Here is a 23,180-nt window from a genome sequence, read left to right on the forward strand (position 1 = left end):
TACTATCACCCCAGAATGGTGGATTCTTGTAAATCATGGCCCCGGAAAAGAAAGGAATAGTGTGGTTTTATTATATTGTTATTTAGATTTATTATTATTTTTACAGCATTTATCAGACACCCTTATCCAGAGCGACTTACAATCAGTAGTGACAGGGACAGTGCCCCCCTGGGGACACTCAGGGTTAAGTGTCTTGCTCAGGGACACATTGAAAGTAAGTGGGGCTTGAACCTGTGATTTCCCTAGCCTTACCCACCAGGCCATAGTAATGACATAGTATAGAACTACTAAAATATAGCTTAAATAAACTTTATCCAAAGGTTCACATGTTGTTTTTGATAAGGTCATAGATGAATAAAGGTTTGAGATTGGTGTACTCAAGCAAAGTGTGATCCATGGCCTTTAAAAGCCTGACATCTGATTATTCCTGAGGCCAGTGGCAACAGAGAGGCAACGCCATTTCCCGATCCGTCTCTTCCCTGCGGGACTTTTTAGACACACACACCCACGGCCGCTGGCGGCTTTCAATATTATTTTTGTTCAGAGCACGCGGGTTCGCCACCCCTTGTCGGGAAAGAGGTCGGTGTTCGTCAGGAGCCATTGAATCACAAGACATGAAAAAAGGTCTAGAATGCATGTATGGACATCTCCACAATCCACGAGCAGTTCTAAAAGAGGACTGAAAACATTTCTTTTTCAAATGTTGAATTTCGGTTAAGGAAGCGGCCCCGTAGTTAGAAGGTTGCCGGTTCGAATCCCGAAGCGCCAAGGTGCCACTGAGGTGCCACCGAGCAAAAGCACCGTCCCCACACACTGCTCCCCATGCGCCTGTCATGGCTGCCCACTGCTCACCAAGGGTAGTAGCCTAGTGTGTAACACACTCACCTATGAACCCTCTTGTGTCCCTGAGCAAGACACTTAGCCCTAAATTGGACTGTCCCTGTAACTCAGGATAAGGGCGTCTGATAAATGCTGTAAATGTAAATGTAAAAGCAGAGGACACATTTCGTTGTGTCACCGCGTGCTGTGCTGCAGTGTTTCTCAATGACAATCACTAAATACAATGTATTGCACTGTGGACCAGTTCCAGGCTCCATTTTATCAACCCACTCTGAAATAACCAAACCAGAGCTCAGACGTTGCCACTTCAGGCTGAAATGATTAGCATCGTGCCACGCAGCACCGCTCGTGCCGTGTCCTTTACTTCCGTCGGCGCGAGGGACGTGCCTGGTGACGTATGACGTCACGCTGTTTTGTTTACGCCCGCAGGCACGTCGCCCCGGAGCCTCCGCCCCGCCCACCGCGAGTTCATATGCGGCGCGCCGGGCTCCGCTCCCCGGCAGCGATGAGTCCGGACGTGGAGTGCGGGATCTGCTACTGGCGATACAACAGCGGCCGCCGGTGTCCCCGGGAGCTCCGGTGCGGACACACCTTCTGCGAGAGCTGCCTGGCCACCATGGCCGGGGACGCGAAGGTCGTGTGCCCGCTGTGCCGCCACCCCACCGCGGTGCCGGGCGGCGAAGTCAGGGGGCTGCTGCCGGTGGACGAGGCCGCCCTGGGGCGTCTGGTCTCCGCGGGAGTCCCGGACGCCGAGAGCCTGTCGGACGACGAGGGGCCGGAGAGCCCGTGCCAGCACGACATCGACGGTGACAGAGCGCCAAGCCCCCGGTCCAGGTCCGGGAAGGTGTGGAAGTCCTTCAAACGCTTCTGCAACAAAGTGATCGGGAACGAGTCGAGACCAGGCCACGGTAAGCGGTCCTATTCCGTGCATCACATCTATAATGTCGTGCTATAGCACTAGTCAGACTAGATTCAGCTCTGGTTTAACATGAAGCTCTTTTATGAGTAGATCTAGTATTCGAATCCAGTTTGTCTAATTTTCTCTCTTGGTTATGTCTTAGATTGTATGACCAATGAAGACATGAGGGACATCGTCATCATGGCGAGTTACCTTATGTGACGCAGGAACGCCGCACAAGATGCCCATCTGGTACCAGCCTTGTCTACATGGACGTGACACCCTGAACCTGGAGCCGGGTCACGGTGGCTCTACCCGTCCATATGGGTCACGTCTGCGGCCAAAGTCGCATTTCATTCAGTATTCTGGGTTTTGTATAGTATTCTGAGCTATTTATTCGCAAAGCTGTTCCATGTTTTTGCTTCTTCTGCTATTTATTTTCATACGGTTTTGTACATGAAATAAATGATTTTATACAAAGTTTTTTTTTTTATTTTGTCATTTATTGTATGTATGGCATTCAACATCTTGCCTAGCGGTTATGGAAGCGGCCCTGTAATCAGCCGGTTCGAATCCCGATCCGCTGAGGTGCCACTGAGCAAAGCACCGTCCCCACACACTGCTCCCCGGGCGCCTGTCATGGCTGCCCACTGCTCACTCAGGGTAATGGGTTAAATGCAGAGGACTAATTTCACTGTGTGCGCTGTGTGCTCTGCTGCTGTGTATCACATGTGACAATCACTTTTTAATATATTTTACAAAGAAAGGAATACAGGACGAGACTTAAGCAGAGATGGATGTACTAATTTTCACTTTGATTTGTATAATGGACTCAGTCTTTTAAGGTTTATATGTTCCAAAATAAATAGATATGTGCTGTCTGGATATATCATAATGCAGGTGTTCCCGCTGGAAAATGTTGAGCGCGGGACGAATGTTTTTGCATGCGTAGCCACAGAAACATCACAATGCGACTTGCATTGCGGTGATGTCACCTCGCGTCAAGTTTCTGTTTGCTCAGTCAGAACTTTGGCCCTCGTCACACCGTCACACTTACAAGTATGTCATCATGCTCGCGTGCAGCCTTGGACGGCGCCCCGTCTATTTATGGTAAAAAAAACCTGTCAGCGGGTGTGTAATGCAATGTACCTGGCTCACGTTTCGGTTGTGTGGGCGTCGGCTCGGCTGCCATTTGAGAAGATTACCCGGCCTGTTTGCCACAGACAGAGCAACTTCACCAAACTGGATAAACAGGCGGCAACGCCCCTTGTGCCCATGGGGAGCTGCAAATCACTTTGGCAATTAAAAAGCGTGACAGTGTAGCAACGGGCCAACATATAAATGCTTAAGCTCTTCCCTGCCCTGAGGATATAAAACCAGGATCCGCCTCAAACGAACGTTGAAAGGAGAACGCCATGAACCCCTGACGACCGGTGATCAGCAACAAAGGTAATTGGAAGCAATCAGAGTGGCTCCGCCCACCTTTTTCCCAGGCCGTGCAGCTGCGGCTTGTCCGCTGATGCGGAGCGTGCCCAGATCTGCACGTTCGGTGTGGCAGGCTAGCCCGTGAAACCGGTGTCTTGTGCGTTCGTGCCCTTTTTGTCGTTGCGCCTGTCTGTTGGTTTTATGTGCGCCTGCCTTGAATATGGCGCTTCTGAGGTTTTACGTGCGGTAAGTGTCTCGATGTAAGTCACGTTGCTTTGGCATCGTGAAATGAGTTTCCTCACAAAGCGCTTTGTTCCACAGACTTGGTCTGGTCTGTTTAACGTTGGCATTAACCCCAGAACAAGTGTACTGTAATGAGTCAGAAATGGGTAAGCAGCACAGCAAAAGTGCGTATTTAATCGGTAGTAAAACGTAACTAATAAAAAATAAATACATATTGCATTAATGTGTTTTACCTATGCCAGTATTTATCTTCTAAAGGCAGGGATGTCTTCAGTGGCATCGAACCTAGCAGCAGCCAAGACGTCCAGAGTGTTCCGCCAATGCGTCCTGCTGGGGCGTCCGCAGGAAGTTTGGATGTTCCCCAGAGTGATGGTGCATCTGGTACAGACCAGGCAAACATCAGCAGGCATGCATCCGTTTCCAGAGAAGTCCAGTCTTCATCCAGCAGTGTGGCATGGGACGCTTCAGCAGGACCAAAGCAACCAATGGACGCCTCCTCTGATTATCAGAAATTTGGTCAACTTGCTACAAGCCCTACAAGTGTGTTTAAAATTGATGAAACCGTCTCTATAATGAGACAAAGTGCTCGTAGTGGCAAGTCTGCCCAGCTTTTTGGTCTCTTCCCAGAAGACGTTCAAGTATCTAAAGACCAACTGCCTCTTTCTGCCGACCACACCTCTTACGTTGTCCAATCTACAGAAAGCCTAATGGCCGCGCCTGACCGGTTGGTACCTCGCGACACGTTTTATTCTGAGTCGGTCACCTTTGGCCCAGCATCTAATGGTGCCAGTCCGTCTTCTGATTCGTCCGAAGTCAGCGCTAATGTGGGTGACTTCAAAGACAAGGGCAAAAAAACTGCGTTCGTACAAGTGTGGCCGAGCTATGTTTTCAAAGGGTCTCAGAGTGTACCTGCCTCAAGCAGCAACCCCGTTCCGCTCCCAGGGAACATTAACACCGTCCAGGTGCCGCCATATGGCGCCAGACCCTTTTCTTATGGGACTCTGCCTCCGATGAGTTCTTTTGTGTCCAGTTCAAATATCGACAAAAGCCAGCAAAATTTGATTAAAGTGGTTCCTAGAGGCAGGTCTGCTTTTCTGCAGTCTAGAGACATGACGTTAACAAGCACTAGTGGAAAACCTTCCTCAAAGGATTCATTCTATCCGTTTAATAGCAACCAAGGAAAGAACGCAATAGAAGGCGGCAGAGTGGATACCAGCGAGGTTAGCACGAGGCTAAATGGCGACTGGCCAAGTCCCCGTGGCTCAGGACCTCAGGAGGACGTCAGAGTGAGTCACTCTTTCACTGGGTTCGGTCCGCGCTCGTCCGGCAATGTGTCCCCTTTACTGAGTCATGTCCAACTCTATGGCATGAGGTCATCCTACAATAGCTTAGAAACAGATAAATTGCAAGGAAATCATGGCAAAGAGCAGGAAGATGAAGGCAACAACGATGGCTACCCTACCACAGAAAGCAAACCGCAGGTTAGGGCCTATGGAAATGTTTGGTCCAGCAATCCAATGAAGTATCCTTTTGTGCAGCAGAGCCTTCCGATCTTTGGACCTGTTTCTGGTGCTGCCGCTTCCTCTCCCGGCAATGCAGGGTTTTCTCCGTCTGAAGATGCTCAGAGTAAAGTCCGGTCTTTCCTAAACTTGATCAAACCCACTGCCACCATCAGAAACAACCAGGCGGGATTACCAGCAGCTGGCATCTTTAGGCCAGGACAGTTCAGTAACCAGGTGTCTCAAGAATTCACTCCCCCCTCTGGTTTATCTTCGCGTCCAGCTTGGACACCTTTTAGTGCTGTTGCACAAACCCGTAGCGGCGTTCCAAGCAACAATAACTACGGTCTTGGAGGAGCTCAATCTGGACTACCTCTCTTCCCTAATATAATCCGATATCAAGCGCGTGCAAAAGATTCTGCCTTCAGTGGTACTGAGCCTAGCAGTTTCATGGCAAAAAATGGGCCCACTGGTGAAATCGCTAATGGTGTAAGTGGTCAAAGGCCAACTGTCTCCAGCAGCCAACCAAAGGCTGGCAGCATTTGGCGGACATTGCAGCCTCTCCATATTTTGTATCGGAAGACGAACCCTAGTCAAGGTCAATTGGGCCACAGCAACCCCTTGTACAACAGCTCTAACCCAAAAGATTCTCCTCAAGGTGAGAATGCCATTGTCAAACCATCCAGTGACCCCCAGACAACAATCATGTACAATTTAATCCCCAAACAGGAAGACCTTTATCAAGACAGCACGAAATACCAAGGAGTCGAGCAAGAGCCAAATATTACAAATGCTCCTCAGGGTTCCATAGCCAACAGCATTTTTCAGGTTGAAGACGTCCATGACGGCGTCCACAGCGAAGATGCACTTTATTCCGAAGACCGTGGATCCCTGGAAGGAAATGAATCATCAGTTTTCAAACCGGTAAACGTTTCACATGTAACTAATGACCCCACACTGATGACCACTCAACACCAAGATGTTCTGACAGAGAGTGAGTTTTATCCCACCAGCACTGAGATGGGGTCTGCTGCCACAGATGTAGCCAGGACAAGTGTTCCAACCAAGGATGTTATTGAGGATGGAAATGAACAATGGCAGATCCAATCAAATGACAGTGGAGGTCCAGAGCAAAGAGAGAACCTTGCTCCAACGTTTGGACTTCAGCGATCAGCTGGTACACAAGGTCAGAACACTACAGGAGCAACACAAACATCTGTCACTCTTGATGACTTTGCTGATTACGTCCCCACACAGGATGGGACAATGTCAGAGGATTTGACTGGCGCAACAGTGAGTAACCATGAGTTTCCTACTACTTTTGATGTTACAGCACCCTCTGCTGGTCCAAAAGCCGAGGACGTGGATCAACCCATTACGTTCAACTCTGAACCAGTTTCAGAGACTCTGGGTCCTTTTGTGACCGCCGGTTCCGATCTGGAGGAGGACACTGTTCAAAACGGAACCAGCACCACGCAGTTCACGATCAGCAGTAACGAACCTGCTCCTGTACTTCTGCAGTTGGCAACGGAGAACAGCAAAATATATGTAAGCGAAGGAGGAGCTCTGAACGACGCGGCCCACTCGGACCCTGCGATCACTGGCTTCACTCAGATTAGAAGAGCGAAAGGTAACGTGGTGGTTGGTCAGCCAATGGTGAGTTCCACAGGGCTCTCTTCTGCAAATGGTAACCAAAAAGTCACAATTCATTTCAAGCCAGTCGGCGTTTCTGACATCACCAGCAGCACGCTTTTCACTCCGTCTAACCCCATTGCTGGATGAGCCGCAGTCTCGCAGCTTTTCCCCCCGCTACATGTGATGCGGCTTGGACTCCCAAGGCGCTGACCAATGGGCTGACACCATTTAATGCACTCATGTTCCTCTTGTATGCCTTGGAATGGAGCTAATCTGCTGCGAGGGTCACGTTTCAATAAAGCCTTTGAAATTTGAAATGCCTTCATGCTCGGTTTCCCTCTTTTCTTTCGTCTCATTCTTTTATCTGATTTATTATGGTTTGTTTCCTGCAAAACGATCGTATTTCTGTTTTTAACCCGTATTACGTATCCCAAAGACAAAAGACCACATCAGCTACTCCTCCAAAGTCTTGCAGCAACCCTCCTCTTGTTCCGGGGGTTTTGAATCTGGTCTTACTGGAAATTTGATTGTGGTTAAATGTAGAATGTGCTCCCTCAGTAGATAAATGACTGGTTTTTCCCTTTGATTGATGCGCCAACGCGAGCGTTCCCATTGCTGTTTAAAGCATTTAGACGCATCTGTGGGTGTGTGGTTCACATCGTTGTTCCTTTTTTATAACTTTTATTACATTACATTTTAACATCTAGTGCAGATGGTTTTGCAGAGGATCTTTCACCACTAGAGGGAGCCTGGAGGTCACGGTTGAAAGTTGCTGCGTTGGGGGTTTCTGGGTTTGTTTTTCCATTTTCTCCACGTTCGGTTGTTCGGGGAGCGCACAAGTAAACCCTGAATACAGTAAACTGGCCAATTAACCCAACTCGTCCTAATTATCTTGATTTTAACATTTGTGTCTGATCATTTTCCCCCCTTTGTAGACCGAGGCTGGGCTCATGCGTTTTGTGTGTGTGTGTGTGTGTGTGTGCGTATATATCAGGGCGGGTCGCGACAGGCGTGGGATGCACATGCATTCGTTTCAATCCGTAGTGACAGATAAAAGCTGGACTCCAAGCCTGGCTCGAATCAAAGCGGCGACGCTCTTATTCACGCGCCGCGGCCTTTGACCTTTTCCCACCGGGGGGAAGCCCGTCACAAGCTTAGCTTTTACAGAGCCCAACTGCCATACAGGCTCAGGGGTTGAGGGAGGGAGGGTGGCATAATGGGGAGGGGGGGGGGTGTCAATCTCCGAGCCACCCGCCCTCCTAACTTTCACTCACAGACTGGCGTCTGCATCAGTCGAAGTTTGTGTGAACATGCCCCCGCTGTACTGTTTTTCCGCCCGTTTTTCGTTCCCTCCCTCCCTCCCTCCCTCCGTCCCTCGGGCTGGATAGGGGAATTCTGTACCATGAGTGCAAGGCTCTCGGCGAGCTTTCAAGGAAAAATAAAATACGGAGGCCCCACAGACGCCCCTCTTCCCCCCCCCCTTCGGCTCTCCGCACCCTGTAATTCCCTCTCTCCCTGCCGCTCCGTGTGCCATTTTGTGCTCTGCGAAACACCCGGGCCGCCCGTCTCCCCGACGGCGGCGAGTTTACACAGGCGGCAACTGGGGCGACGCGGACGCCGAGTCAATAAAACCCATTAAATTTACTGTCCACTTTTCCCATGGGCCAACGAGTGCAAAGAGGGGGAAGCCGGGGGTGGGAGCTGTACGGTTGGGTGGGAGGGGAAGAGAGAGAGAGAGAGAGAGAGAGAGAGAGGAAAAAAGGCTTTTTGTTTGCTAAAGTACACTATGAGAAAGAGGGGGAAGGGGGGGTCTGGGGTGATGGTTGGGGGCCGACTTCCTTTTTTTTTTAATGCCAAAGCAGAAATACATGAAAGCGAAGAGCCGTCCGGGGCGTGCCGAGATTAGATTACCTCGTGTGTCGCTGTGCCCTCTCCATATTGATCGGGCACAAGTGAACTCGTTCACCTCAACCACCCCGGACCCCCATGCATAGCATTAGAGTGGCATAAAAAGGGGACACGAGCTGTGTGGGAAAGGGATTAGCATCCGAGGGCGAGAATGCCACGCAAAATGTTGAGACTTTCGGGCCTGCGAGCGAACAATCAAGCAATTTAAGCGCCCCAAAAATAGTCTCTCAGGCCCGAGGTCCCAAACGCAGGGTTTATTGTGGCATGGCTGCCTCTGGAGTGGGACGGCAGCTATTTCCGCCTCATACACTGAGTGGCCTTCCTGTCTCTTCTGGCCAAAGAGGAAGTAATAAAGTAAGAGGACTTCCCGTAAAGCTGCCAGCAGGGTAAAGTGTGTGTGTGTGTGTGTGTTGGGGGGGGCTGCGGGGATGTGTGTATAGGCGCTAAGAGATGTCTAGGGAATGGGAAGGTTCGTGTGGTGCAATAATGTTTTATTTATTTATTTATTTTTTATTAAATAGGGGAGAAATAACTTTATAGGACAATAATAAAAAAAAACATTGTGAAACATTTAATTATTTAGAACCGGCATAAACTCCTTTATTTGGAACTCCCGTGCGTTACTGTATCTCAAAACATGATACAAGTGATAGTATAATTTATCTCTTCAGCCCCAACTGTGTATGTGCTCTTCAAATGAACAAAATAAATATATTTTGGTTTAGTGTAACGAATAAGAATTTTTTCATTATATATATGTGTGTATATATATATATATATTCATTTTTAGAATGAGGCTGCTTTCATAATAAAGTTTTTTTTTTTTTTTTTTTTGCTCTTCTGGGAGTGATTTTGCTCAAACTAAATTATGGATTTATGTGATTTTTTTCTTTATCGCTATTGATCTTCCCATACGAAGTGGTTCCAAGAATTGGGATTTCCAGACGGTAACTTTGCCGTTCTGCTTAGTTTTGGTACAGAAGACTAAACTTAAACCTGGGAGGAGCCAGATGGCCCGCCAATATACACAGACACACACACACACACACACACACACCTGCTAACACTGGGTTGGCTAGACGGCCTGTTCTCCAAACATGTGACATCAACGTCTGCCAGCCCTCCACCATACCCAGCTTGCACAGGGGCAGCGTCTGGACTCTGTGTTCTTCACCTTGCGCCATCTATGTCCCAGAATGCCGTTCTGGTGCAAGAACTTGGCCCCTGGCACTGATCAGCTGTTCGGCTTGGGACAAAGCAGTCATTTATTTTCCTGTTTTATTCTTGTGGACGGGCCATTGTTCGTTCCCTACCCCCTCATCTGCCCTCGCGGTTTCAACCGAGCCCGAAATCTCCACACACCCGAGTCTCCCAGACACAGAGGCATTGTGGGTAAAGGCCTTCCCCATTCATCCGCGTGTTCAGGACAGTAGCAGCAGGTCGGTCCAAACCCTGGGGACGTCCCTGGCACAACGGGCGGACCCCCGGGTAGAACGGGTGAACAGAAGCAGGTAGACGCACCCGAGGGAGTGTGTAGGGGGGGTCACGGGTGGAACCTGCGCCCCGCCAGCTGCTGGGCCTGTGTCAGCCCTCCTTGTACACGCAGACGGGGCCTGGCAACAATGCGAGACAGACAGCGACAAGAGCCGGGCTGAGGATGAGCTCGAGACCGGAGGAATTCTCTTTCAGCGCCGATGTCACACGATAGCGCAGGTCAGCGATACACACGGTCACACACGCCGCCGACGCGACAGACCCGGTCCGGTTTCTGGCAGCGAGTGGAGCTGTCAGCCAACTGGCGGAGTAATGTTAGACTGGCCATCCTGATGTATTACCTTGTATTGATGTCCTCGCTCGTATGTCCAGTGTAATTGATCAACTTACAACACACACACACACACACACAAAAACAAATCAGACACAAATTGGGTTTACATGGGTTGGGTATTTTTCTCCTTCTTTTTGTACAATCAACAGAGTTCAACCTGTCCACAACACAGACAGATATAATCAGTACTGTACCACGAAAAAAAAAATCAAAACTGAAAACCCCCCACCCATCGAAGAGACGCTCCCAGGACCGGGTGCTTGCACGGAGCGGCGGGACCGGGACAGGAGGACGGGCGCAGGCTGGCTACAGGCCGTAAACGTGTCATTTAAGGGCTTGACCAAAGCAACCGTCCCGGGTGTCTGCCGTGCTAATGCAGCACTCTTGGCTTTAACTGGGACACAATGTGGGCTTTTTTCCCACCTCGACGGCGGAGACCACTGAGGGTTATTGTCTAAACCAAAATCTGGATGCAATAAAGTCGGTTCGTTATGCGTCATGTCCCAGAAATGATGTCATGCGTGCTGCAGAGGCCACACAACCAGCCAGGCCAACGCGGACTCGAGTAGCATTTTCACCCCGATGAGGTCAAAATTAAACTCTGGCATGAAGTCAGTCATGAACCTTGAAAGACACAAATTCACAATGTGTAGGAGCGCTTCAAGTACCATAACCGAGCGATTAAAATAAAACAACACAAATCCGTAACAGTACACTACCTACATCAGCTCCACAGAAACTGCATTCGTTTACGGCTTAGCGCGGCTTCAGCTTCTCACATGACTGCTTAAAGATGGTTAAAGATGCCATTTTGTCATCAGCAGCTACTACAGTTGTAGAGGAGGTTTAAAAAAGAATACAACAAAAAGGAAGGGTTTTTTTTATATATATATATGTGTGTGTGTGTGTGTGTGTGTGTGAAAAACTGTTGATAGAATTTAAAATTTTAAGAATTGAAAAAGAAACCTGAATTCATGGGGAACACACTATTTGGGTTTCATCGGCAAGGACCTAACATGTCATTTCAAATGTATGGTTTGTATGTATGGACACAAGAATTGCAGGCATTCTGTTACAATAATTGTACAGGTCTACCATTAAGGATTTCGAAATGATGTGTGCACGACTAGCCTATGCATTTCTGTCATGTGGGGCCCTCACCTTCATGCCAGAGGCCTGCAGGAGGCCAGGGCTTACCACCATTAACAAAGTTACGTTTACATGTTCCAGCCAATGGTTCGGCTCAAAGCGTTCATTCACCGGTGGCTTGTAGTTTTTAAACGTTAGTTATGAGCACGCCACAGACGAAGAGACAAGTGTGTGTTTTCATAAAAGATGAAAGTCAAAGCCGCGTGAAGACTAAGCGATGGTCAGAGCGGTGACGTCTCGGGCACACGTACATTTTCACAGACAAACGCAAAAGAGTACATTTATGAATGTGTTTTTTCCCCTCTTTTTTTCCCTTTGGCAAATAAAAACCCTAAAGCTTTAGTTTTGGTTTAGCACCATTTGATAAACAACTTTTTGATGCTAGAGGAAAAAAATGTTAATTGTTAATAACATATACATATATATATATATATAAAATCCAAATGTTTGTAAGTTTATTGAGTAACGATGACATATTATACCCCTTTGTCATAAAATAACACAAGGATTTAGCACCAGTTTTTGCAAATGTCATAAAACATCAATTGCCAATTGCACATTCATTTAGCAATATGCTTCAATGTATTAAAATGAAACCATTAATATGTGTGATTCTTAATTTACTGTCTTTCGTAATCACTTTCGGAGTCAAAAAGGGGGCAATATAAAACGTGTATTGCGTTGCTCAATTGGAAACTCGTTGGCTGGCTCCATCTAGTGGTGCATCCGTATATGACAGCGAACGCCTTCACCGAGGTGCGCGAGTCTTAACGCTTACTGCAAAATAGCTTCCGACTCCAATGGAGGGGTGTGGTATAATAATGCAAATTGGGGAAGAAAAAAAAACTCATCAAATACTTACTCATCCCTAACACCACAAAAAAAGGCATCAAACGATAAGAGGGGAAAACACACAGAGAAAGACAGAAGGCACTTCATTTTTTAATGCAAAGCCAAAGCACTGAAAATGTGAAATTCCGGTGGTGAGGATGAAAAGCAGTTCGGATGGACTGTGGGAGTGTGAAATTGAGGTTAAGTGCTCTGCCAAGTGTACGCTGATTGTGTTTGCATTACTGACTTTGGACGGGAGGCTATTGGCTATGGGTCGAACTGTTCAAACTAAGCACTATAAGGCCAACTGGTTGCTAATTTCGTACACATCATTCATATATTACACTATTTACAATATATATACGCTAGCGATTCACTGCGTGTTTTCTTTTTCTTCTTTGCTGATTCTACGGATGAAAGTTCTACTTCAAATTTATAAAAATATCAAACCAACCTGTGTTAAGTTTTTTCTTTTTTTCCCTGTTAAAGCTAAACTGCAGTAGTTGGTAATAACATGGCTATTCACACGAACACAAGGCACTTCTGCACAACACCAGGGGCTGAATTTGACGGTGCTTGTCATGATGCTAATGAGTCTGGGCACCAAGCACGCGCTAAAATACAACCAAAAAAAAGAAAAAAAAAAACGGCATTCAGAGGTTGCCCTGTCGCTGTATCATCGTTGGCCGTTTGAAGACTGACGATGGAATCCTGCGCCACCATCTCTGAGGATCAAGAAACATCTCCGGCTCCTGATTGGCAGTCTGTCAGTACAGTCTCTTGTTCTCAGGTCTCTGCTGCTGAGAGACTTTGGGACATTTGCTTTTTTTTATTTATTTTTTTTGGCACATTTCCACTGATTGCTGTCAGCATCCACAACAACAACAACTAACTTCTAAACAGGAATAAAAGTTCTGAATCCAAAGTGCTTGAGAGATGTGTTGGGCTCCGGACCTGAGAGCTCTTCGGATGTCCAAACTCCAGGGTGAAACGGATGAGGATATTCAACACTCTGCGTAGAAAAAGAGAGAGAAAGCCGGTTTAAATAATAATAATAATAATAATAATAATAATAATACGATGACGAGTAGGACATGTGTGGTACGAGCGTTGCCTTACACACGTGATCTCGTCTCTGTCCTTCAGTGAACCGAAGTGGCCTCGGCGCCTTCGGTAATCAACTCAAACCGATTAGCGCACCGTCCTCACGAACGGCCGAGGGAGATGGAACAACGCAACAACTGCTTCAACGGGGACGTAGGGAGGAGCTCATTAACACGCCCGCCTCACACAAACACCGCGCTGTTATGGTTCCCCATGTGCCGCTGATAGTCGGGTGGTGCTCCTGCCGCGCGAATGTTTAGGCTACGGGTGGAGTGCTTTTGTGCATTTGAGACGGATGGAAACGTTAACGCCGTCGTCTCCTTTTAGCTCCTCCCATCAGCGGTCGCCACAGTGGACCAGCCGGTATGGTCCCCCCTCCCCATCCCCCCGGAATAACCCGGGTTACCAGGTCACTGTAAGCATTACTGTCTAGATAACGCTGAAGCAAGACGTTGCAATTAGACCGAGGACCTATTTTGTTGGACCTTTATACTTCATTAACTTCAGGACTTCATGCATGTACAATAACTCGTAGTGGTTTTGCACTGACGGATACACACAGCATCGCGCGGCACAGTGAGATATCGGTGAGAGAACGTCCACCTCCCTGATTCAGTCCGATTTCGGCCGCCACGCCCTCTGCCTGAGGAAACCCTGGTTTACGACCAACAATCTCCGTTTACGCTTGACTATATTTAGTGCACCCCAACATCGCGAACAACTTCAAACACATACACAGTAGTGCACACTCGCTCGCTGTGCAGAAGAGCAGTGCTCACCACCCCTAAACATAATCCCACTTTTATAAACGTTTAATCGTGGAAATGCATACTTATTCCTATTGGGGGCCAGCAAAATGTCCCCACTGTTGCCAAACACACACTGAAATCAGTGTAAAAAGCATGCGCTGGACTACACACACACACACACACATGTGTGTGTAGTCCAGCGTGGTAGTAGCCTAGTGGGTAAGACACTCGCCTATGAACCAGAAGACCCGGGTTCGAATCCCACTTACTACCATTGTGTCCCTGAGCAAGACACTTAACCCTAAAATTGCTCCAGGGAGACTGTCCCTGTAACTACTGATTGTAAGTCGCTCTGGATAAGGGTGTCTGATAAATGCTGTAAATGTAAATGTAACATGCATGCACACATCTATCCACAAAAGTAACCAAAGTCCTTACACACTTTTTAGATATATTGTTGTACTTAAAAAGATTAAAGGGTGTGTGTGGATTTATTAGGCCAGTCTGACTCCACATATTTCCTAAGCCTACTCAGGGAGACAGTGCATAAATTGCTGTGTGTGTGTGTGTGTGTGGAGGGGAGAGGGAGGCGGTCCTACTTCAGCCCTGTTCCTGTCAATCACATAGCTGCCTCAGAGAACGTTCTTCAAATTGTGTAAGAGTATGTTTATACAGGTGTGTGCGTGTGTGCGCGTGTGTGTGTGTGTGCGTGTGTGAGTGTGTGTTTGTAGGTGTGAGAGTGTCCCTCCCTGTGCTTGCCTCAGGTAGACAGTGGACAACTGCACAAACAGAATTGCACACACACAGTCACTCCCCGACAGAAGAAGTTCCCTTATATCACACACACGCACACACACACACACACACACACACACACACAGTCTCCTGCTGTTTCTCTGTCTGTCTCTGCTTTCCACTCTTACTCAATCTGTGATCTGAGCTGCTACTTCTATATGGGCCTCCCAAAGCAGTGTGTGTGTGTGTGTGTGTGTGTGTGTTTACTGATTCTCTAGTGGTTCCGGGTTCTAGTTAAGGACATACTGTACCAAACTTAAGAATGGAGCTACAAAAGACAACAAAAGTAAAGGTAGCTGGCCATAAAATTGCAAAAACTGATCAACCAGTTCTGCCACTTTCTGCCCAGACCTTCACAGAAACAGCCAAACTAAATTTACAACCCGTCCCACTACACACTGCCACTGGTCTACCCTACACGTCCACTCGTGACACACACACGCGCGCAGTAGCGCAACATGCACATGCGGAGCATGCACTCTGAAGCCGCGCCCATGCACACACACACACGCACCTCACGCTGGGGCCAGTAACGGTGGCACTCGGTCACATTAGCGGGGACCACGGCTGCGTGTTCGTGAGCAGATCCCTGCTGGACTTGCGACTCGTCAGCGATTTCGACTCGGCCCGCCCCGGGTCACCGCGTTGCTTAACAAGGTTGACAAACATTGTGCAAAATGTCCCAAAAAAAAAAAAAGGTGCCAGCGGCCGACGTGTTGAGCAACCGCTCGCATTTCAGAGAACCTTCGTTTGTACTAAAAACCGCCGGCAGGCGTTTTTTAATTCTTGGAATAGACGAGTGCTGCAAAATGTGTGTGTGTGTGTGTGTGTGTGTGTGTGTGTTTCCTTTTTCCTTCACTAGGAGAGAAAGGGGACAGATGTAGATGGGCCCTATTAATAAATGCATGAACTTTATTCCTTTAATCTGTCTGCTGTAGACACACACACACACACACACACACACACACACACCTTGGTCTGCTTCCACACACACCTTCGCATTTGAAGAGGTTTTATGGCGCATCAGCTCGCTGTGTGCAAAGCTAAAATAAGGCGGAACGTTTGGTGCCTGCAAGCTGCGTGTGAATTTTATGCATGAAGGTGGTCATATTCCCACTTTCGGCGTTCCCGATTCTCCACGCGAACAGAATCATACGGCAAAGACGAATAATGAAGAAACGTAAACGTGATTATTATCCAGCTGTAATTATCCACATAAGCAGTGAGTTGGTTTTTCTTTCAGGTGCGAGGGTTGTTAGTTCACAATTTTGTATATTATTCCAATATTCGAGTAGTGACTCCAAATAGAAATTTAACACACACACACACACACACACACACACACACCATATCCACGTGCAATTCATAATGCATAATGGACAGAGCTGACGCATGTTGTTTTGCAGCGATTAAAAGCTCGACCCTCTCTGAGAATCAGGAACATTATGTGATAAGGGAAAGAACATGTGTCTGAGTGCCATTTTTAAGCGTGTGCACACACACACACACACACACACACACGCACACGGGTGGCTGAAACATCCACATAAATATACAAGGCTGTAAACAAATTGCAGGTCATTTTGTGTTCTTAACACTCTTTAACCTTTCTGTTCCCAGCCAGATCCACAAGTGCATTTATGCATGCACACACACACACACACACGCACACACACACACACACACACACACACACACGCCTGCACTCTCCATTCAACTTCCATTAATGCCGCCCAGGAAGTGCTAATGAGACGGATGGCTCACGGTTAAGTGTGTGTATGGGTGTGTCTGCAAAAGAGTGTGTTTGTGTGTGTGTGTTCTTGCTTCCCAGCATCCCTATGATTTACAAGGCCACACACACACACACACACACACACACACACACACACTATAGCACTATATACTGTTTATTCGCTCACTTAACGTTCGCCACCGCTGTTTCTGGCACCTGGCTTGAGAACTTTATTTAATTTCAAAGGCCATATTTCAAAACCGGAGACATCATGAAATATAATTGATTTAAGTTCTTACAACACTCCTCTCCATTTCCCAACTGCTATGCATCAATATCTATCTGTTGTAATGCAACGCTAATTATTACCTAATAAAATGAATGTATTGATCACACTGTTACTGTAAGGGCTACTGTTCTTAATTAACATCATGATAGAGTTGCAATGTCACTTTTAATTGCTCACCGCTAATTCTGTACAATGTTTGGATATTTGCGTGTTCTCATTGTACGACACTTTATTTTGCTACTTGTAACATTTGTGGTTCCTATTTGCTTCCCGCATACACACATTAAAAGAATAAAATGATTCATTGCAAACTTGATTTATTTGCAAAAAATAATTTGTAGCTTTTTTAGTTTTTACAGAGTCTATATTACAGCTGTAATCATCCCTAAAAAGTTCGTCCCGACACGAGTTCAGTTTGAGCCCGACCTGAGGCGACTGTTACGCTGTGTGGTGCATTTAAATAAATGTGTTTTTACTGCGCGGTTTCCATACAGCCATGACCCCGTGAGTTCTTGCAATGTTCAGCTTTTTAAAAGCCCGGCTTTCTTTGTGCGCTACAAGCACTAGATTAACCGAGAAAGGAAATGAGCGGGCATAAAAAATTGCCAGCGGCCTGCCCCCGTTTCAACACGTCAGCATCCATTTCCGCATCTCCCTCGCAAGAATTAAAAGGCCGAGAATCGCAAATCCAACCAACGTTTCATTAAATGTTTAATAAAGGAAACTTTCACCGATCACTGAAACCAATTTACAAGTAGCGAATCATACGGAAAGGATAGGTGCTATATACTGGACGTTTGCGTTTGCCGACCCGAGCACAGCTAAGACAATAGAAATTGAGTCGACCAGCCAAAATTTACAGCTCTAGTCTATATATCACACAGGATTATACAGGATATACATGATCCTTTTGGGTGTGTTCTTGTTTCTATATTTAATTTTGGTAACCTCATCGCAGATACAATTCTGTGCCTCTCTGCGATCTCTGGCGCCCCCCGGGCACCCCAGGTCGGGGACCACTGTGTTACAGGATGTATTATATCGACCAGGTTTATTACATGTATGCACTCAGTCGCTGTCCAACACCGCTTAATCCTACTCAGGGTCGTGGCTGCCGGAAGCTTCCCCGGGACAGTAGGACTGGGGCGGGTACTCACCCAGGGGGCGGAGCACCAGCCGACGTTCACAACCGCGTTAGGACGCTGTCTTGGCTGCAAAGACGTATTAAAGAATTTTATTAAAAACCTTCTTTCATTTTCATTTTGTATGAGCACTATATGAAAATACCTGTTTTATAAAACGTAGCAAGCGGTTCTGGAGTGTGAGTGAACTTTCTGACCCTAAGGCGGCAACATAAACGGCTGTTTCATGCCCAGTGACCCTGCAATGACCTCAACGCCCCTCCCCCCCGCACGCACATTCACCTGCTTTACACCCTCAGAAACACACACATACACACACGTATGTACGGCTCTTTAGCAGGACGTAATCAGCTTTCGTCTGTAAGCTCTTTACAAACCTGCTTTCCTGATAGATTCTGATTCATTGACACACAGACGGGGTTCTAATTGAATACCGTTGCTTAATAGAGTTCTAGCTGAGGCCACGAGAGATAAACCGTGTCTCCACTTATCAGATCAGATGTACCTGCAGTGCTGTGCAAACACTGGCCGTCTTATCGTCTGGACGCACACATGAACTCTAAATGTGGACCAGGAAAGAGCGCGTGGCGGAGGGGGGAGGGTCTGCTTCGCCAATCCTCTTTCCTGTGGTCTGATTGGCTAACGGCCATCTGACCCAGCGTTTATTTTTCACGTCGTGTACTCAATGTACAAAGCAAGCCTTAACACACACACACACACACACACACACACAAGTCCTTTCAAGTCCAAAGTTGACTGATAAAGACAGACTAAGCGGCTTCAGGCTGAGGCCTATTTACCGATCAGAACAAGGACCTAAGTTTGTGAGCAGTTATGTCAGAGTTATGCTGCACTCGCCAAGCTTATGTCAGGGTTACGTTGGAGGTGTGTCAACAGCACAGCCTGAAATAACTGTCTCTATTGGGATTGTGATTATGGCAATTAAAATAATCGACAACAACAGAGACATTACAGGAATACCCACATGCAACACAAACGTTGTCGAGTTGAAAAGTGAAGCCATTTTTGACATTTACCTGAATGTATTGTTTGTTTTTTTTTTGTCTTAGAAAATGGCCTGTTAAAACCTAATCCATTGTTTCCGTTCAGATAAAAAAATTTTAATATTTTGACTCTCAGTGCAAACACATGAAATCTATTACAGCAAAATCTACTGACAGAACCCACGACTTGCATATACATAATTAATAAGCCCAAGCCCATATTGCATTGCCCGACGGCAATGCAAGATGTATTTTATTTGCAGTTCTGTTATTCCTTGTGAGATCAGACCTAGAACATTCAGATGCGGGCCAGCCAGTGAACGTGTGCACCGTGGCGTCATGCGCTGCCAAACTGAATTGTGGGTCTGTTGCTTTGAAAACATTGAACTTTAATGGCAATCAAGTCCAGGTACCCATTAACCAATCAGTCGCGTTTATGCAATTTGCCAAGCACAAGCACCAGCCAATTACCTTGGCTTATACCAGGTTAAGCCGCCTGTGCTGTTGTAAATGAGGAACAACGATTGGCTGCTGCTGCTGCTGCATGACAGACATGCCCACCATCAAGAGTTGAAGTGATGCATATATATTTGCATTCAAATTTATTTGAACATGTTAAATTCCTCTTAATTATGGAAGCATGTTGGCACTCTAACTACAGCCAAATAAATGGCAGATAAGATGAGCAGCCAATAAAGGATTTGTCTTGATCTATTTAATGCATGCATTTAATTGATTCTTTCATCCAAAGTGACTCTCCGATGAGCACAAAGTCACGCACAAGCACCAAATTCTCAGTGCATTGGGTTCAAAGTAAGTGTGAGAAAGTACAAATTGTCAAATTGGGTTGTTATGGGATTAGAAGAGCAGAGAGGGACGGCGCACAAGAGCAGTGTCTGTTGGGACTGTCTTGTGAATGGGGGTGACAATGCCAGGCCGTGTTCCGTGAAGCCGCTCGGGATGGAGTAAAAGCCTTTACAAATGAGTTCAGCTAGATGGGCGTGGACCATAATGGCAATGGCCGGATGCCGCAGTCGGATCGCTTATCAGCACTATGTTTGAAAAGGGGGCCGGTCTTGCTGGTTTTTAAGATGTGTAGCATAGATAATAATCCTTTCTGAAAAACGCTCGTTGTATCGCTGCATCTCCCATCACTCATCCATTCAGTTCCTCCTTTCCCCTCCCAGCGTCCTCCTCAAGAATGGAGAAAATCAGGTGTGTCCTTCTTTACAAGGAGACATTTAAAACATGTCACAACACACACACACACACACACACACACACACTCACTCTATCTAACTACGCTTGCCCAGACAAAAGCCAATCGTGAGCCAAGCAGCCCACACACGTGTATCCATCACCTTGAAGCGCCATTCAGAACAAAACCATCCTAAATCGGATAGGTACCGGGAACACGAGGGCCGGAAAAAAAGAAGAAGAAATCAAATGAACTCCTAATAAGGGAGTGAGCGAGAACGGCGAGGAACCATGTGAATGAATGAAGCTGGCGAGAGTTGCCGATCATTACTATGGAAACCCTGCGGCGTTCGCTTCCTCTGACGTCAGAGCAAAATCAATCGGTGCCCGAGCACACCCTGTATTCGAGTCAATCCAATGTCTGTGTGTGTGTGTGAGATCTTTTTAAATGAAGAACTGTGCATCATTTCACGTAGACAAGGAGACACACCGCTGTGTAATAAAGTAATATCAGTGCAACGCAAGTCAAATAAAACAGAGCTTCTTTATTCTGCCAGAAGTGAGGGATAAAGAAATCCAATGAAAGGGCCTTTCTATAGGCAAAAAAGGGCTGATGATATGATACTCTCCCTGTATGTGTGTGTGTGAGTGTGTGTATGGGGGGAGTTTAATATAGTTAGCCTATGTGGCTGTGTTGGTAGATATCTGATCTGATGCCTCTCTCTCCATCTTGCCCCCGGATTAGTGCCTCTATTCATCCATTCCAGACCCAAAGCCTCCCATTTCCTCTTTCTCTCTTGCAGTAGTCAATGGGAGATTAGAGGTCGCGAGCCACTAGTTAGATCAGTGATGAACACACACACACACACACACTCAGTATTCCATAGTTCTCCACGCCTTACTGTGTATGAAAAGGAAAATGATCCAAATACAGCCAGTCTGAGAACAAATCTATATTTTAGCAATGGTTATGATTAATAACGAGAGGAGCTATGGCGGCCGCGTGAGCCCTTGCCAGTAATTCCCGCTCTGTTCTGGACTGAACCGGCCAGCTACGCACTGAAAGCTGCTGCCCCACGCTGGACGCACAACATCATGCTGAGTTAGGCAGATAAGTAGAGGGGCAGATGGGGCGATGAGGTGATGGAAGGATCGAGGGAAAGGGAGAGTGGGTGGAAACATAGACTCGTCCATCCCTTATGGACATTATAGAAATAGAAGCCCCAGAATTGCATCTAATCATCACGTTCAATTAAGACAGAAAGACAGATGGGTGTCATTAAATACCCATATTCCACCAAATTGTCACCAATTAATTAATATATATATTTTATATACAGTACAGGCCAAAAGTTTGGACAATGACACCTTCTCATTCAATGTGTTTTCTTCATTTTCATGGCCATTTACGTTGGTAGATTCTTACTGAAGGCATCAAAACTATGAATGAACACATGTGGAGTTATGTACTTAACAAAAAATGGTGAAATAACTGAAAACATGTTTCATATTCTAGTTTCTTTGCTCTGGTTACTGCTTTGCACACTCTTGGCATTCTCTCGATGAGCTTCAAGAGGTCGTCACCTGAAATGGTTCTCCAACAGTCTTGAAGGAGTTCCCAGAGGTGTTTAGCTCTTGTTGGACCCTTTGCCTTCACTCTGCGGTCCAGCTCACCCCAAACCATCTCGATTGGGTTCAGGTCCAGTGACTGTGGAGGTCAGGTCTCCACTTTTTGTTAAGTACATAACTCCAAATGTGTTCATTTATAGTTCTGATACCTTCAGTGAGAATCTACCAACGTAAATGGTCATGAAAATAAAGAAAACACATTTAATGAGAAGGTGTGTTAAAAACTTGTACTGTACTGTATATATAATTATCTGTCATATACAAACTCTCCTATTTAGTTAGATGGACTTTTAATATAGTCTGGAATAATATAGTCTTTGATCATTACAAATCCAAATTGTTGGGAGTAAGGGTTAAGGTTTGTCTATATCAGGGCTCAGCTGTCAGGATTGCCTGCAGCTGGGCTCCACACCTGACTCCAATCCTGACGCCCCATAAATGCCGGATGTTTCCGCCCCTTCTAGATCTCCGGCATTTTTGTGAACTTGACATTGTAACCGTGTAGGTGTTCGTAATTTCAGTTCTGGCAATCGCCACACGCCTACGGGTTTGTTTACGTTCGTTTGTGTTGTTCCCTTTTATTTCCCGTTTTTGGCCACCGCGCCATTGTTTCTTTGTATTTATTGTTTGTTATAATAAATCCCCTTCCCAGCATGTCAGACCTCTGCGCTTCCTTCCCTCGTAAGTCCGTAGTCGTGACATCAGCAAACTTTAACATTCAAAGAGCCACTTGGACCTGGTTTCCACAAAAGAGAACAGCAATTTCTTTTTGACATTATAGATAAATATTATTTTTACTTTTATGCTATGTATAAAAAACTAGGCTAGCGTGTTGCTAGCCTAGAAATTTTATGCAAAGAAAATGTACGCTGCCAGAACTAGCACGAATGTGTGTAGAAGCCGATGACGTGACGAATGTTTAATCACCCAGACAAGTGTAAAAACCCAGCTGGACATGATCGGGGAAAAGTAGGGGATCTGGTCACCCCAACTTAGCAGTGCTATGCTAATGCTATGCTACACAACTTACTTATCAACTTATGCAAATCATTAAACACTAAATATTGCAAACAACTGCTTATTCAACCCAAGAGGAATCCGATTTTGAAACACTACTTTAATTGAACAAACTGATTAAAGGCTCTGGTGGGACTAGCGGTCATATATATATAAAAGCGTTAAACACATTGCATTTTAATGTTGCGTGATCACAATAACCTTCAAATTCCGAGTTATAATTAAATAAAATACATTCAAATTCTGATCTATTTTCCAAAATTGCA

General features: G+C 46.4%; 3 protein-coding genes across 3 annotated transcripts in view; 2 read left to right on the forward strand and 1 right to left on the reverse strand.

Annotated features, from left to right (window-relative positions):
- The first annotated feature begins 1,314 nt into the window (after positions 1-1,314).
- LOC114771718 (RING finger protein 227-like) lies at positions 1,315-2,221 on the forward strand. Its single transcript, XM_028965040.1, has 2 exons — positions 1,315-1,748; positions 1,902-2,221. Exons 1-2 carry the CDS (start codon positions 1,346-1,348, stop codon positions 1,958-1,960), a joined length of 462 nt encoding a protein of 153 aa, XP_028820873.1. The 5' UTR covers positions 1,315-1,345; the 3' UTR covers positions 1,961-2,221.
- A 3,704-nt stretch (positions 2,222-5,925) lies between these two features.
- LOC114771721 (uncharacterized) lies at positions 5,926-6,700 on the forward strand. The gene is made up of 2 exons (XM_028965046.1): positions 5,926-6,091; positions 6,239-6,700. The coding sequence occupies exons 1-2, from the start codon at positions 5,926-5,928 to the stop codon at positions 6,685-6,687; spliced, it is 615 nt and encodes a 204-aa protein (XP_028820879.1). The 3' UTR covers positions 6,688-6,700.
- Positions 6,701-10,474: 3,774 nt separating this feature from the next.
- Positions 10,475-23,180, reverse strand: part of LOC114771712 (insulin receptor substrate 1-B-like) — a 30,780-nt gene continuing 18,074 nt past the window's right edge. The window contains exon 4 of the mRNA XM_028965030.1: positions 10,475-13,268. Coding sequence (XP_028820863.1) covers positions 13,261-13,268 — 8 coding nt within the window. The 3' untranslated portion in view covers positions 10,475-13,260. The remainder of the gene's footprint in view (positions 13,269-23,180) is intronic.

The sequence above is a fragment of the Denticeps clupeoides genome, unplaced genomic scaffold (assembly GCF_900700375.1).
Source record: "Denticeps clupeoides unplaced genomic scaffold, fDenClu1.1, whole genome shotgun sequence".
Classification (NCBI taxonomy): Eukaryota; Metazoa; Chordata; class Actinopteri; order Clupeiformes; family Denticipitidae; genus Denticeps; species Denticeps clupeoides.

Excerpts from the sequence above, each read along its gene's own strand:
- LOC114771718 (XM_028965040.1), top strand. The coding sequence starts at position 1,346 with ATGAGTCCGGACGTGGAGTGCGGGATCTGCTACTGGCGATACAACAGC. Across the intron at positions 1,749-1,901 it reads CGAGTCGAGACCAGGCCACG|ATTGTATGACCAATGAAGAC; the intron begins GTAAGCGGTCCT and ends GTTATGTCTTAG.
- LOC114771721 (XM_028965046.1), top strand. The coding sequence starts at position 5,926 with ATGGGGTCTGCTGCCACAGATGTAGCCAGGACAAGTGTTCCAACCAAG. Across the intron at positions 6,092-6,238 it reads GCGATCAGCTGGTACACAAG|CACCCTCTGCTGGTCCAAAA; the intron begins GTCAGAACACTA and ends TTGATGTTACAG.